Raw genomic sequence first — 15,291 nt, forward strand, 5'->3', positions numbered from 1 at the left:
ACAGCGTACCCAGGAAGCAGATAGTTCTAACAATGGCTCAGCAAGTTCAGCTGATTAGATTAAGGTCCATATGACAAAGTTCATTTAGTATTTTGTGGTGGTGGTGGGTGGGTGGGGATGTGTGTGTGTGTGTGTGTGTGTGTGTGTGTGTGTGTGTGTTTTGAAAGAAAATCAGGGGTCTATCTTTTTTATTTCCTTTTCTGAAACAAGCACTTAACGCTACAGAGGACACTAAGCCCAGATTTCTGTGTAACTTTGTTTTTCTATCATGTAGAGTATTTGGTCTAAAAATTTTCCCTGCTACTTATAAACTGCCCAGAACTAATTAGCTACATCATAACAAAAATACAATTAGTTCTAGGCAGAGATGAATGATTTATAGTGATCTGAATAAACTATACTTTTCAATTTAATATGCTAAACCTGATAATTTTATGAGCAAGTCAAGTTATACATGAGGCTTTTTTTTTGTTTTAAAAGAGCTCCAGAAAACAAATACATATATTTCAGCATTTCTAATAAAACTTTATAAACATTTTTCCTCCATGACCTATCTATGACCTAGTATTTGGAATGGTAAGAGTAGGAAATTCAGTTTTGTGTCCATGATATATCTGTTCCTGCCTTTGTTCACTTTTTTTCTAAAGCAGCCTTTTATCCAATTTCAGACCCTTTAGATGGCAGGACCTAGAGCTGCTTAGAAGCTGTTTGATCTCAGTCAAAAGTTTAGAGTATATGGCCTCAGTAGGTTTAGCGGGAATGTGTGTGTCTGCAATCTTTGGAAATATGTAGTATATCTATACTGAATAAAAGAATTGTTGAAAAGTCTCTGAAGCCTCCTACCACATTGTTTAACTCCCTCTCTGGAATGAGGTCTGGCATTTACATTTTAAAAATTATTTCTTTGGAAATCTTAGGGGTTATTATAAAAGGACTTAATCATTTCAAACCAGCATCAAGCCCTTTGGGAATTTTAAGGGTGGGCATCCTGGTCTTGAAGAAATGGCTAGAAGTAAAAGAGTATATACACAGAAATGGGTAAGAGGAAAAATTGTTCTAGCCAATTTTGTGAGATAAGAAAAGTCCAGAATTAGGAGTACTGTGCCTAGAAAACCAAGAAGTAGAAGGAGCTGAGGTGGGTAATGTTCATCCAATGACATTTACTTTATCAGAGGGCAAACAGGAACTCTTCTCTAGGTTGAGGGTGTTTTGCATAGGAAGATACAACTTTTTAGAAGGGAATCTTCTAAAAGATTGTATCCATTTGGTAGGTAATGCAGGTTTTTGAGGGCCTGTTTTCTTTTAGAAAGTGGTGCAATAAGGAATATGAAAAGGAGGACTTGTCCCAATAAAAAAGGTATCCCAAAGAGAGTGTTTCTTATAATAGGGTCCTGGATAGGAAAGGATATTCTGTGATGAAGCATCTGATTAGTGAGCTCATCTTGTATCTCCTTAGGAGGTTTCATGCTTCTTTTGGAGCTGACTGGCAGTGAGTCGCAGGGGAAAATGAGGCAACATCAGTTCTGTGATTTTAAGGAGCTTCCTGCTTCTGGGTGTCTGGGGATCGGAGTGAGTCCCAGGGAGAAACAGGTGGCAGGCAGTGAAACTGCAGATGGCATTTAGGGGCTTTTCAGAGAACAAAATGTCCCACGTGCTCTTTGTCCCAAAGGTGATAGATAATGTAGATGGGGAAGATGTTTTGGGAGCAGTGCCAAAGCCCCACCTTGAAGTGTTACCCCTTTCCCTCAATGGTTTCCTTTGTCAGTTCTCTCTTTCAGCTTCAGTTTCTTCATGGTTCCTTCCCTCTCCCCCTTATCAAAACCTAATGTTGAGAAAGATGTGGCAGTTATTCACACTAATGTGTAAGTGACTATGAGCATGAAGTTTGGTAACAAGTAGATAAATTTATAGTGGTAAACTAGAAGAAAGCCCGAGAGGCTATTAATAGGTAAACTCATTTCGATAAGAAATAAAGAGAAATAGGAACAAAAAAGCCATCAGAATTTGCAACATAGTACACTAGGAGATCGTCATAATACTGAGTCTTAGAGAAAAGATTACATGTAAAAAAGCAAGAATGCGAATAAAACATTTTAAGATTTCTATCAAATTTACTAAAATAAACCATGTTTTGTCACTGGAAGCCTTCAAGTTTCAAAAGGTTTTAAGTATCTGGAAAATTCACTTTTGCCAGATGAGATTTCACTGTAATACTATGTATTAAATTTATAGGTGCCTGCAAAAATGGCATTTTCTATATCTAATTGTAGTTTATATGGTTAATAAAATTGTAGGAAATGTCTTGGTGGGGGGAGAAAGCAGAGAGATGTGGGAAATGTTCTTCATAGCTCCTTTCTTCCTCTTCATACTGGGATATGAAGTCAAAGATAATAAAATAAGTTTTCTTTCTATTCCAGAATTTCTTTTTAAAAAATTCAGTATTTTATTTTTTCTCCAATTACATGTAAAAACATTTTTAACATTTTTTTTTCAAAATTTTGAGTTCCAAATTCTCACTCCAATCCCCTCCCTTCCTCTTTGAGAAGGCAAGCAATTTGATATAGGTTATACATGTGTAGTCATGCAAAACATATTTCCATATAAGTCATGCTGTGAAAGAACACAGACAAAAAAAGAACCAAAATAAGGAAAGTAAAGAAAAATTATCCTTTAATCTACATTCAGGCTCTGTCAGTTCTTCTCTGAAGATAGCATTTTTCATCATAAGTCCTTCAGAATTGTCTTAGATTTTGCTGAGAATAGCTAAGTTATTCACAGTTGATGATCATACAATATTACTGTTACTATATACAGTGTTTTTCTGGTACTGCTCATTTTACTTTGCAGCAGTTCATGTAAGTCTTGCCAGGTTTTTCTGAAAGCATCATGCTCATCATTTTTTATAGCCCAGTAATATTCCATCACAATCACATACAACTCATTCAGCCATTACCCAATTGATGTACATACCCTCAATTTTCAATTCTAAAAGAGCTGCTATGAATATATTTGTACATATAGGTCCTTTTCCTTTGTGTTTTTTATCTCTTTGGGATGCAGATCTAGTAATGATATTGCTTGATCAAAAGGTATGTATGGTTTTATAGCACTTTGGGCATAGTTCCAAATTGCTCTCTGGAATGGTTGAATCAGTATCCAACTTTACCAACAGTGCATTAGTGGCTTAATTTTCCCACATTCCCTCCATCATTTGTCATTTTCCTTTTCTGCCCAATCTGATAGATGTGGAGTGGAGTTGTTTTAATTTGCATTTCTCTAATCAGTACTGATTTCATTCTGAAGTTTCTTGCAGATGACCCTAAATCTTTTCTTTTAAGGAGCTTTTAGATCAGTTTTGAGTTTAAGGCATATCAACATAAGCTATCTCACCTTAATTCCCCAAGAAATGTAAATAGTATGATATCCAAGGTTTAATTCTGTAGTTTACGATTCAAACTGTGAGATATTTCTTTTAGACACTTGAATGTATGTGCTTAACATTTTCCCCTGAGGTTATAAACTATGTGGGGTGATACTACCTTACTATCATTAGCTCTCATTAAAAAGGCTCTGAAAGACCTTAGCTTTAATCTTATGTGACTATATACATGTAGATGTTGTATTGGACTAGTTTAGGGGTTCTTAACCTAGGGGCTGTGAGCTTGTTTTTAAAAAAATATTTTGATAACCGTGTTTCAGTATAATTGGTTTCCATTATACATTTAAAAACGTTATTCTAAAAGGGGTCCTTAGGCTTCATGAGATTGCCAAAGGGGCCTATGACACAGAAAAAGTTAAGAATCCCTAAATTAGATGATCTCTAATGCCCTTTGCAGAGATAAATCTCTTCGTTTCTCTCTTTCTAATATTGAGAGTGACATACATGCGTCGGGATACTGAACAATGTGATAATCATATGTTCTCCTTAAGAAGCTTAGTATATAAGAGGCAGACACAATTTATGTGCACACCCCACATGTTCTTGTAATATTTGTAAAGCATTTTCTGTCTGGATAGCATTTTCTTAACCATTTATACGTTTACCTGTTGCCATTTCTTTTTTTAAAGGCTCAGTTACTTGAGTGGAATGTGAGGTACCATATAAAAGTAGGTCACTTGATCAATCAGTCAGCAAGCATTTTTTAGGTGCCAGGCTTTGCTAAGTGGAGAAGATACAAAGAAAGTTAAAAAAAAACAACAACAAAAACATGATGCTTACCCTCAAGGAGCTCACAGTCTAATGCAGAAGAAAGCATGTGAATAGCAACAATAATAATAAACAGCCAATGTTTATATAGCACTTACTATTTTGCCAGGAACTGTCCCCTTCACAACTGTTATCTCATTTGATCCTCCTAACAACCCTGGGAAGTAGGTGCTATTATTATCCCCATTTTACAGAGGAGCAGACTAAGGCAAACAAAGGTTAAGCCCAGTCACACAGCTAAAGATCTGAAGTTGCATTTGAACTCAGGTCTTCCAGTCTCCATCCCCAGTATTCTATCCATTGCACCACCTAGCGGCCAACTCTGTAGATACAAGTATATCTCTAGTGTAAATACTTCCCTCTCTCAGAGAGAAGGCACCAGCATTGAAGGGGACAAGGAAAGCCTTCCTACAGAAAGTAAGATTTGAGATGAGTTTAAAAGGAAGCCAAGCAAGGCAGGAGATGGGGATGAGAGAGCATTCCAGGCAGGGGAGACATTCAGTAAAATGACACAAAGTCAAGAGATGAATATTGAATGTGAAGGAGGCTAATGTAGCTGAATCCTAGAGTACACAGAAGGGAGTAAAGTATAGGGAGATTAGAGAGGCAGGAAGGGTCCAAATTATGAGGGCTTTACGAGCTGGACAGAAGACTTTGTGTTTGATCATGGAGTTAATAGAGAGCCACTGAAGTTTATTGGGAAGAGGGGGTGACACAGGCTTGCACTTTAGGAATATCACTTTTGTATGTGAGTGAAGTATAGACTGGCATGGAGAGACACTGGAGACAGGGAAGCCCTCCTGTCTGTACAGATATAGGGGTGCTGCTTCTGTTTTTCTAAATTGATCCAGTCTATCAACTGCTTCTGGTGAAGTGCAAACCTACATTAACTGACAGGTATCTGTTCAAACTCATGTGTATGCGGGGGGGAGGACGGAGGGGGGGACCTGTGGCCTTGAGGCCTCATGTGGCCCTCTAGGTCTTGAAGTGTGGCCCTTTGACTGAATCCAAACTTCACAGAACAAAATCCCTTTAATAAAAGGACTTGTTCTGTAAAACTTGGACTCAGTCAAAAGAATACCCCCGAGCACCTAGAAGGCCACAGGTTCCCCACCCCTGGGGAGTATCTGTTGTCCCCCTACTTTATAAGAGCAGTCATTGAATCCAGCCAGAAAAAGACCTTGAAAGGTTAAAAAGCACTCTGTAAATTTAAGTTACATGTGGTCTAGTAAGAATCAGCCTTGTTATTATGGATGTCCCTCAGAATAGGACAGTGATATCCACACATCTCATTGACTAACTCGTGGACTAACTATGTTTTCTACAGGTAGTTTTAGGGGCAGCTAGGTGGAGCAGTGGATAGAGCACTGGCCCTGAAGTCAGGAGGACCTGAGTTCCAATCCGGCCTCAGACCAAACACTTGAAACTTACTAGCTGTGTGACCCTGGGCAAGTCACTTAACCCCAATTGCCTAAAAGCAAAAAAAAAAAAAAAAGGTAGTTTTGTTTCTGTGACCTTTTCAGTTTCCAATAGTACTTTTTTTTTTATCCTTTCAGGTTTCTAAGCCATGGAACCTGGCTCAGTGGTTCGTGCTATCTTTGACTTCTGCCCAAGCGTATCGGAGGAATTACCCCTATTTGTAGGGGATGTCATTGAGGTGCTGGAAGTAGTAGATGAATTTTGGCTCTTAGGAAAGAAAGAGGACGTTACAGGTAAGAGATCACTTATATACCATATACAAAATGGGTCTAACTCCTTTCCAGATTATAATTTAAAGTGAAAATCGGGGGGAGGGGGAAGAAGGGAGAGAATTTGGAACTCAGAAGTTTTAAAAACAAATATTAAAGACTGTTCTTATATGTAACTGGGGAAAAACAAAATACTAAATAAAAGCTTAAAAAATGAAAAATAGGGGAAGAAAGCTCAGAAATGAACAGGGTACCCAATATTCTTATAACAGTACTTAACTTTATTTGAAAAGAGGACTCTATGAGAGGCAGCATTATTTAGGGAAAGAGTGCTAGGTCTTAAGTCATACCCAGTTTTGATACTTGCTGCCTCCATGACCCTGGATAAGTCACTTAACCCTTCTGGACCTGAGGGGTTGAACTAGAAGACTTCTGTGGTTCTTTACAGCTCTAAATATGTGATCCTGTATGTCAGTGAGGATGAAACTCTTATCCCACATCCATCTTTTGTCATTGGTGATGACTTAGCTGTTTTCTTTAAGGAGAGCAGTTTGAGACCATTTGATGCCAACTACCCCCATTATCCTTAATTTCATTCACCTTTATCTCCTCCTTCCTTCTCTTTTGCCATGAATTCTTTTTCTTCCATGTCAGTCCTAACTGCTTCTCTTTTCAGAATCTAAATCACTTTTCTTCTCAAAACCAGATCTCAGATTCAGAAGGAACCTTAAAGGCTTTCCAGAAAATGAAAGTCTAATCCACATCTGAGTAAGAACCCAGTCATTATCAATTAGATGGCCATATAGCCTTTGCTTAAAGGCTTCTATTGAGAGAGAACCCACCTACTACTTTTTAAGACAACCCATTCCACATTAGATAGATCTGATCAAGGAAGTCTGTTCTTACATTAAGCCCAAATTTGTATTTTTATAACTTTTACTGATCATTCCTTGTTCTATACTTTGGGGCCATGAGAATGAGTCTAATCCTTCTTTCATTGTGCTAGTCCTTCAGATACTTGAAGACCACTAACATATTTTCCCTAAGCCTTCTCTTTTCTGCTCTAAACAATCTTAGTTCCTTTAACTAGTCATCTTCTGCCATGAAGTTTAGGTTTTTAACTCTCCTGAGTGCCCTCCTCTGGATACCCTTCAGTTAAATGTCTTTTTTAAAATGTGATGGCCAGAACTGAGCAGAGCATTCCAGATATGGTCTAACCAGGGTGTAGAATACAGTGGTAGTTTCAACTCCCTGGTCTTGGATACCGTGCCTCCCAGAATGAAGCCAGAATTCACTCTTGTCCTTCAAATGCTCTGGGCCTTTCTATTGCCTTTTACATCAAACAGCACCTCCTAACTATGATCATTGAGTTGCTTTGGTTATCTTTCCTCATGTCCTCATCTCTTAAAATTCCAGTCTTCTTTTGTTCCAGTCAGACTGACTTGTTTTTTTATTCATGCTGAACATTCTTTGTAGAATGACATTTAGTCTACCTTTGCTCAAGTTATCTTCCATTCTAGAAGTAGTTTCATGGTTTCCATTCACCAGGTTACTCTTATAAAAATCAGATCGGGTGTTTCAGAAAGTCCTCATTAATAGTGCTGTACTTAATAGGTATATGTTTTTATTTGAATAATTAACCTTGTATATATTTTTCTTTCTTTGAGTCTTGTTTAGAGTAGATTTTGAAGTCCTTGAAGATAGACCCTTTGTCTTCTGTGTTATGTACTTACCTCATGCCAACAGTGTTGGATAGTAGCAGATGCTCAGTAATTGGTTCATATTGAAGTCTACATAGTCTCAGGGGAAAAGTGTCATGTGTTTTTGCCTGTCTTTCAGGAAAAGAAAAGGTCACGCCTGAAGTTTTTGTTTCTATTTCTAGGACAATTCCCTAGCAGTTTTGTGGAGATCGTGACCATTCCCAGTATGAAGCATGGAGAAAGACTCTTCGTCTGCATCTCTGAATTTTTATCCCAGGATATGGATAGTCTCTCCCTCCATCGAGGTAAACTGTGACCTGGGGAATAGAAAAGACTACGTTAGCTAAGATGAAGAGAATTCGTCTTAGCTTGGTGACTTAGGCTAGACTTGCCCTGTTTAAGTTCCCAGGCTTGAGCTAGGAAGACCTTCTGTCATGGTAGAGAGACAAATGAGAGGCAGGGGTTAGACAGTGAATAACAAAGCAGTCTCATTCTACTCTTTAGTTCCTAGGTGTCGTTGGAGGTCTTGTTACAGATTTAGCTCTCCCCACAATCACTAGGGGCCAGCGTGAAATCAGTAATTTTAAGAAGCTAATTTTAGCCATAATCTCGGGCGTGTACCTGCAGCTTCTTAGAAACTAAACTGTTATGATTTCCTTCAACTTCTAAATGTGGGATATAAAAAAATTCAAATTGACATATTTGAAGTCAGTACATTTCAGCACTAAACACATTCTATAGAACATTTTATCCAGTGATGTGAGAGTAATATTAGAAATGTACTTAAATGTCCAATTTATTTATGACAGTAGTAACAGTGATAAGTGATAAGAGCTGGCTTAGTGCTTGAAGATTCATAGAAAAGTATCTTTTTTATATTACTTTTTGATCCTCACAATAATGCTGTAAAGTAGATACTAAGTGTATGATAATTCCTTTTTTACAGAAGGGGAAGCTAAGTGTCAAAAATTGTATCACACAACCAGTCAGCATCAGAGATAGTATTTGAACCCAGCCAGGTCTTTTCCTGGCTGCAAATCCATCAATCTTTCTACTGTACCATATTGTCATGGAGGCAAAAGAGAGTTCTAGATGAAGTACTTGAGGAAAATTTGAGGGGGGAGAGAGATCCTTTTGGTTTGTGAATCAGGGAAGAGTTTAGAGAGGAGTTGGCATTTGAACAGAGATGGAGAAAGAGAAGGATTTCAACGGGTAATGAGATCTGAGGGCCACTCTGAGGCACGAAGGTTGACCTTTGTGGAGGCATAGATGTGGGAAATGACAACATGAGCAAAATGAGTAGCTGCTAATGAGCTCCTGGGCCAGGAGTGTCAGCTCCTGCCCCTAGACTCTTTGTTCCCCTTAGTGCTGCAGGGTACGTGTTCTTCCTGACTCATGTTTGCCTTCTATACCACTTCCTATCCAGGAACATGCAGGGCCATTGCTTATCATGGCTTCTCGGTATTCTCACCTAAAATTTACTCTGGAGTATAGAGAGCCTGAGAGGCACCAGCACGAAGGAAGGAAGTCTGTGGGGGGGGGTTGAAGGCGCAGTAGTGTGGATCTTACCTGCCAGGCTAAGGGACTGGCAGCTTGTGGCATAGATAGTAGAGAGTTTTACCTCTTTAACTCTGAACCTCAATGTCCTCATCTGTGAAACAAGGCTGTTTGGGAGATAGTCTTAGGGACTGCACCTGCTTGTTATAAAGAACTTGGAAAAAATGTGAATATGATTCATTTAACCATATCAGTTTTTTTCTTTACAAACAGATATTTGAGTTGAATGGATTTCCTTTAAACATAGTTCTTGAATTTTTGTGAAACTAACTCAATTAAGGGGCAGCTAGGTGGCGCAGTGAATAGAGCACCGGCCCTGGATGCAGGAGGACCTGAGTTCAAATCCAGCCTCAGAAACGTAATACTTACTAGCTGTGTGACCCTGGGCAAGTTACTTAACCCCATTGCCTAGCAAAAACAAAAAAACCAAAAAACCCCACAAAACCTAACTCAATTAAACATTTAAAACACCTGACACTTTTGCTCTGTAGTCTTCTGAGGACTCATCATAGGTTTTAAATGTTTCTATGTAAAGAAATATTTTCTTGAAGTAAAAATAGTGAGAGGATTGGATTCAGCAATCTCTAAAGTGCCTTCAATTTCTAGCATTCTGTAATTCTGTGATCCCAGGACCCTCCTAGTGAATGATAGCAGTGAGTAAAGAGAGTTGGAAGTGTTAAAATCAGCAACATTTAAATGTCCACTCTGTTCAAAGTATTAGAACGAGGTACTATTAGAAAATAGATCATGAGAGTCCTAGAAAACATGCATTGTAGGTTAAATAGTTTAGGGTAAGTGTAGTTTAGGAAACTGATACTTACATATGAATATTTTATTTGGGATATGTATTTAGATTTTTAGGATTTAGAGGAATTCGTAAGTAAAAGTTTTCCTTCTAAAAAGAAAAAAAAAGCTAAAGGGTTTATGCTGTATTTACCATTTTGTATGGTAAATATGAATATAAAAATAAATAGAGCCCCTATATCTTCTTAGGGGGGAGTCAGATTCTGTGGATAATAGTTACAAATCCCTTTCTTTCCTCAGAATCTGAAATTGATTGTTATTCTCATAACATAAAGACTTTAGGTTGTAATGCCCATTTTTTCCTCATACTGTTGCCACCACTCACCCACTCATCTCCCTCTCGTCCCAGTTTTGCCTACTAGTACTACTTTGTTAGTCTGTCCCTTCTTCCTTGAGTGAAAAAAGTCTTTGGTGGAGTGATGCTATGGGCTGGTAAGAATTATGGAAGGCCCTGGAGCCTTGTGGGATGGAAAATTCTGAGGCCTCTGCGCTAGCTCATGCTACCTCTTTTTAAACCTTTCCTACTTTTCCTTCCTCCTAGAGAGGTCAGTAAGATGGATGGGAATAGCTAGATACTGTAATCTCCTTCTGAAGAGTAAAATGCTCCACCCTTGGACTTCCAGAAGGTGTCACCAGTCCCTCCTTTATATCTTCCATAAGCCTCCCATTGGCTGTGGAAAAATCAAGGTGTTTTTGAGTTCTGCCTTTAAACACAGAAGCTAATTTCTCTTTCTGCTTGAATACCAAGAGCTGGATTAAGCCCTAGCTTTGGGTGCCATTGATCACTGAACACACAGGGAAGAAGGAAAATGAGGGGGAGAAGCAGGAATGAAAAGGGAGAAAGAAAAGGGGAAAAAAGATGAATGTGGAGAGAAATGTCAACAGTGCTGCCCATAACCATTTCAAAAGCCCCAGATTGCTTGTCCCTAGTGTAGGACCTGTTTTGCAAGTCTGGTGACACCTTAAAGGATGGTACCTCCAATGACAATTACCAGCCAAAGAAAGTGACAGTTTCCTTCATTGATGCAGATCAAAGCCTCTTTTTCTGTTTTATTTTATAATACTATGTATTATTTGTTGTTTGTTAAGTACATAATTTGAAAAATGAAAACAGGAGACTAAAGAAATAAAATTAAATGCAAAAAAATGCCTGGAGATTATAAGGGGCTCAATATGAGTCAGAAGTAAAGGCAGCCAGCAAAGCTAATGTGATCTTATCCTGCATTAGTAGAGGTATGACGTTCAGATTGGGGTTGGGGCTAGTGTGGCTTTACCTTACTCGGACCATACTGAGAACATTGTGGTTACCTCTTTGCAGTATTTTAGGAAGGACACTGATTAGTTGAAGGAAGTCCAGAGAAGGAAGATGAAGACGATTTGGGAAATTGAAATCCCATCATAGGAACATCAGCTAAGAGAGCTAGGGATGTTAAACCTTGAAAGAGACAGTGGTGAGTACGTGAGTGCAGAAGTGTCAAACTCACTGGCTATGTGACCTTGAGCCAGTCACTTTTTATTAGAGAAAGGAATAGGAAATAAACATTTATATAGTGTCACCTATGTCCCAGGCACTGTACTAATGACTTTTATAAATATTACTGTTTGATACTCAAAACAACTCTGTGAGATAGCTGCTATTATTGTCCTCATTTTACAGATGAAGAAACTGAGGCAAACAAAGGTTAAGTGATTTGCCCAGGGTCACAACTAGTTAGTATCTGCAGTTGGATTTGAATTTAGGCCTTTCTGACTTCAGGCCCAGCCCCCTTTCCACTGTACTATGTAGCTGCCAACTGTGTACCTACAAGATTTATTTATAGCGTTTGTCTCTGTGACTGTATCAAGGTAGGGAGCTCTCAATGTGGAAACTACCTTCACTGATGCTGACCAGCAATTTATTTGTATTTTATAGCCTTAGAGAACTATCTGCCTTTTTACCATTTCCTCTCTTCATCCTTTCTTCTCAGAATCCACATCCTTTGCTTTTAATAAATGGCAAACTACAAAAGTGGCAAGTGATGTACTCTGAGTCATAATCCCTCTGTTAGGCAGTCTTACTTAACTGTTTCCAAGGAATAATCCTTGGTGTAGGTACTGTGTTTTAGGTCTTTAGGGGGAAGTATTTCTGTCACATCAAAATATCAGTTTATAAAAAAATCCATTCAGTATGCCCCATTCTCAGCTTTACCACCAACACGTCTGGGTACAAATACCTTTTTGCCAAAGGCTTCAGTTTTGTATTAGGATACCATCCTGGGCCATTTCCTAGGAATTTAGTTACTGAACTATCATAAATATTTTTCTTACATATAATTTACATCATAATGCATTTTTACCTTTGAAATAATTGAAAGCACAAACTCCCAAAGACATTGTTATAAGGAGATTCCAGTATATTCACTTGTTTGAGATTCCTAAAGCTTCTCTTATGTTTAGTGAATGTGTACTGAAGATATTCTCTAAGAATGGTCATAGCATAGTCATTATCTGTTTTCCTTCTCCTGCTTTAGGTGACCTGGTGGTTCTAGATGGCCCTCTTAACTCCAGCTGGCAAGAAGGTCGGAGTTACTGGGGGACCAAGGGCTTTTTCCCATCATCATGTGTACGAGAACTTTTCCTCTCCTCCAGAAGCCACCAGTGGGAATCTCAGCGTACCCTGCTTCAGATTCCTGAATATTCGATGGGCCAAGCCCGGGCACTGATGGGACTTTCTGCTCAACTGGATGAGGAGTTGAATTTCAGAGAAGGGGATATAATCACCATTATTGGCATACCTGAACCGGGCTGGTTTGAAGGGGAACTTGAAGGCCAAAGAGGTATATTCCCAGAAGGTTTTGTGGAACTTTTAGGGCCCTTGAGGACTGTGAGTGAACCAGTAAGTACAGAGAACTCAGGATACATTATTAATGGTGGATTAGATGCTCAAGAAGAGAAGAAGAGAGGACCAGAGGAGGATGAAAATGAATTGGAGGCTTATGGTATTGCCCTCTATAAATTCCAAGCCCTGGAGCCAAGAGAACTGGACTTTGATGTGGGAGACAGGATCCAGATTCTGAGGACTTTGGAAGATGGCTGGCTGGAAGGAAAACTGAGGGGCAGGACAGGCATCTTTCCTTACAGATTTGTAAAATTGTTTCCTAGCGCAACAATGGGGGAAGCTATAGATATACCCCAGGAAAGCAATCAGAATAAGAGTCCCATAGCTCCATTGAGTAACCCGGAAACCTCCTTTGTAGTCCATGAGGAAAGGAACAAGCTTCATGAATGTGATGTAGAGGAATCCACTTGTACTATCTCTGAAACATCTGGTTTGTCTCTGAACCATCTGACTTTTGATTGTGAAGAAGATAAAATTCTTCTCCACGAAAGGGAGGGTGTGGGTGAGTTTCTAAGAAGCCCAGAAAGAGGCTGTGAAGAGCCTCTTAACAAAGGCTTTCTTAATACCAATTCCACAAAACCAATCGATGGCATTTTCCAGAAAAACTTACATTTGCACACTATGAAAGAGACACAGCTGAATAGGGAAGCAGCAGAGAGCCACCAAAGTTCAGAAGGATGCTTTGACATTCTTCCTTCAGAAGCAAAGAACAGGGATAGCCCTTCTGTATTCATCAGAGAAACATGTTCTCTGCCCAAAGCCCTTGGGAGTCTAATGAGCCCTCTTCAGAACAGCTCTGCAACTTCAGGCTCTGGACTATCAAAGTCCAGTCAGCCAAGCCCTAAGCTCAAGGATGGAGCTAGCAGGACTAAAAACCAGCAACACAAACCCAGAGGGCATTCCTCCGGCTTTAGCAGTATATCAGAAGGCATGGAGATACCCACTGGTCTGCAAGCCAAGGGAACTGTCACTACAGTACCAATCCTTCCACAGGGAGAAGGTAGTACTGATCTGGATTCTAAATTGACAGAGCAGTTGGCGCAATTTGAGAAGAGCCTATCTGGACCTAAGGCAGAGTTGGACAAGAAAATATCCCGGCACTTTTCAATCATGGACTTTAGCTCTGAGAAGGATATTGTCCGTGGTTCTCCCACACTAGTAACCCACCACGAGCCACCTGGAAGGCGGAAGGTGCTGAGGCCACCACCTCCCCGCCCGTGTGCTCCAGCATCTGCTCCTCCTCATTTATTGGTGAACCAGAACTTGAAACCTGAATCCCCATCTTTTTCAATGAGGCCCTCCCGTCCAGCTCCTCTCCCTCCTTTGGCACCACAGAGGATGAATTTAACATCAGTCAAATTCCATCCTCCTACTCAGCCTCACTGTGATACATTAGAGAAAGAGAACTCTAGTTATCTGGACAGGACCCTGGGCCCAGACTCACAGTGTTCCTTTCTGCTTGTCAGAATTCAGGAAATGGAGCAGGACCTGGAGGAATTTAGTAGGACTCGAGAGGAGCTAAATCTGTTGCTAGAAGAAAAACAGGATGAAGAGCTAATGGCAGGGACATTGGAGAACCTGGAGTTCTGTGACTATCACATTGAAAGACTGAATATGGAACTCCAGCACCTTCGAGGTGAGGAACATGGAATTGAATTGTCATATTTATTTCATGATACACTCATGTAAAAAATTTAACTGGGCTAACTAGGGATATGTTATAATTTCTCACTTAAAAAGAACTGTTACTCAGCTGTTTCAGTTCTGGTGGGGTTTTTTTTGTTTTGTTCTTTTTAGGCAATTGGGGTTAAGTGACTTGCCAGGGTCACACAACTAGTAAGTGTCATGTGTTTGGTCTGAGGCCAGATTTAAACTCGGGTCCTCGTGACTTCAGGGCTGGTGCTCTATCCACTGTACCACCTAGCTGCCTCCGTTCTGGTTCTTTCAAAACTTAAATTGTTCTCAACGTTGTCCTTCTAATTGGAAGATCCTGTGAAAGTGACTTAACCTCTCTCAGCCTCAGTTTCCTCATAAAAGTGAGGAAGCTTGTAAGGAAACTTTTTTATAAGGGTTTTATTGGTACTCAAGTTATTCTTGCCTCCACAGGGCTGTTGTGAGGAAGGCTCTTTGCACACTTCAGAGCACTATACGAATGAGTTCTTTTTATTAGCTGTGACTTGGTAGTTGGCTGACTTCATTTAGCCCTTCATAGAATCTAATCTTCTACCTTCGTTTATGACAATTGCACAAAAGTGGCAGTCTCTGTGGTGCCTAGGGATAGAATGCCTCTGATTATGTCTTCTCTCAGCCTGATTGCAAAGCCAGTAAAGAAGTGGGTTTTCTCAGTTTTCCAGGTTCAGAAAGTCCATTTTAAAAAACTGCCCAGGTGTAATCAGGCCCTAGAAAAATAATTCATGCTAACCAAACTGATAAGAAACTGTGTAAACCAGCATCCTA

At 39.6% G+C, this 15,291-nt stretch overlaps 1 protein-coding gene across 4 annotated transcripts in view; it reads left to right on the forward strand.

Moving 5' to 3' along the window:
- DNMBP (dynamin binding protein) overlaps positions 1-15,291 on the forward strand; it is a 110,262-nt gene that overhangs the window by 26,154 nt on the left and 68,817 nt on the right. For all 4 annotated transcript variants that reach the window (XM_020996791.2, XM_020996792.2, XM_020996790.2 and 1 more), the window contains exons 2-4: positions 5,764-5,919; positions 7,778-7,900; positions 12,467-14,470. In XM_020996791.2, the coding sequence (XP_020852450.1) occupies positions 5,775-5,919; positions 7,778-7,900; positions 12,467-14,470 (2,272 nt within the window). In that variant the 5' untranslated portion in view covers positions 5,764-5,774. The remainder of the gene's footprint in view (positions 1-5,763; positions 5,920-7,777; positions 7,901-12,466; positions 14,471-15,291) is intronic.

This window comes from Phascolarctos cinereus, unplaced genomic scaffold (assembly GCF_003287225.1).
Source record: "Phascolarctos cinereus isolate Bilbo 61053 unplaced genomic scaffold, phaCin_HiC Scaffold_3;HRSCAF=262, whole genome shotgun sequence".
Classification (NCBI taxonomy): domain Eukaryota; kingdom Metazoa; phylum Chordata; class Mammalia; order Diprotodontia; family Phascolarctidae; genus Phascolarctos; species Phascolarctos cinereus.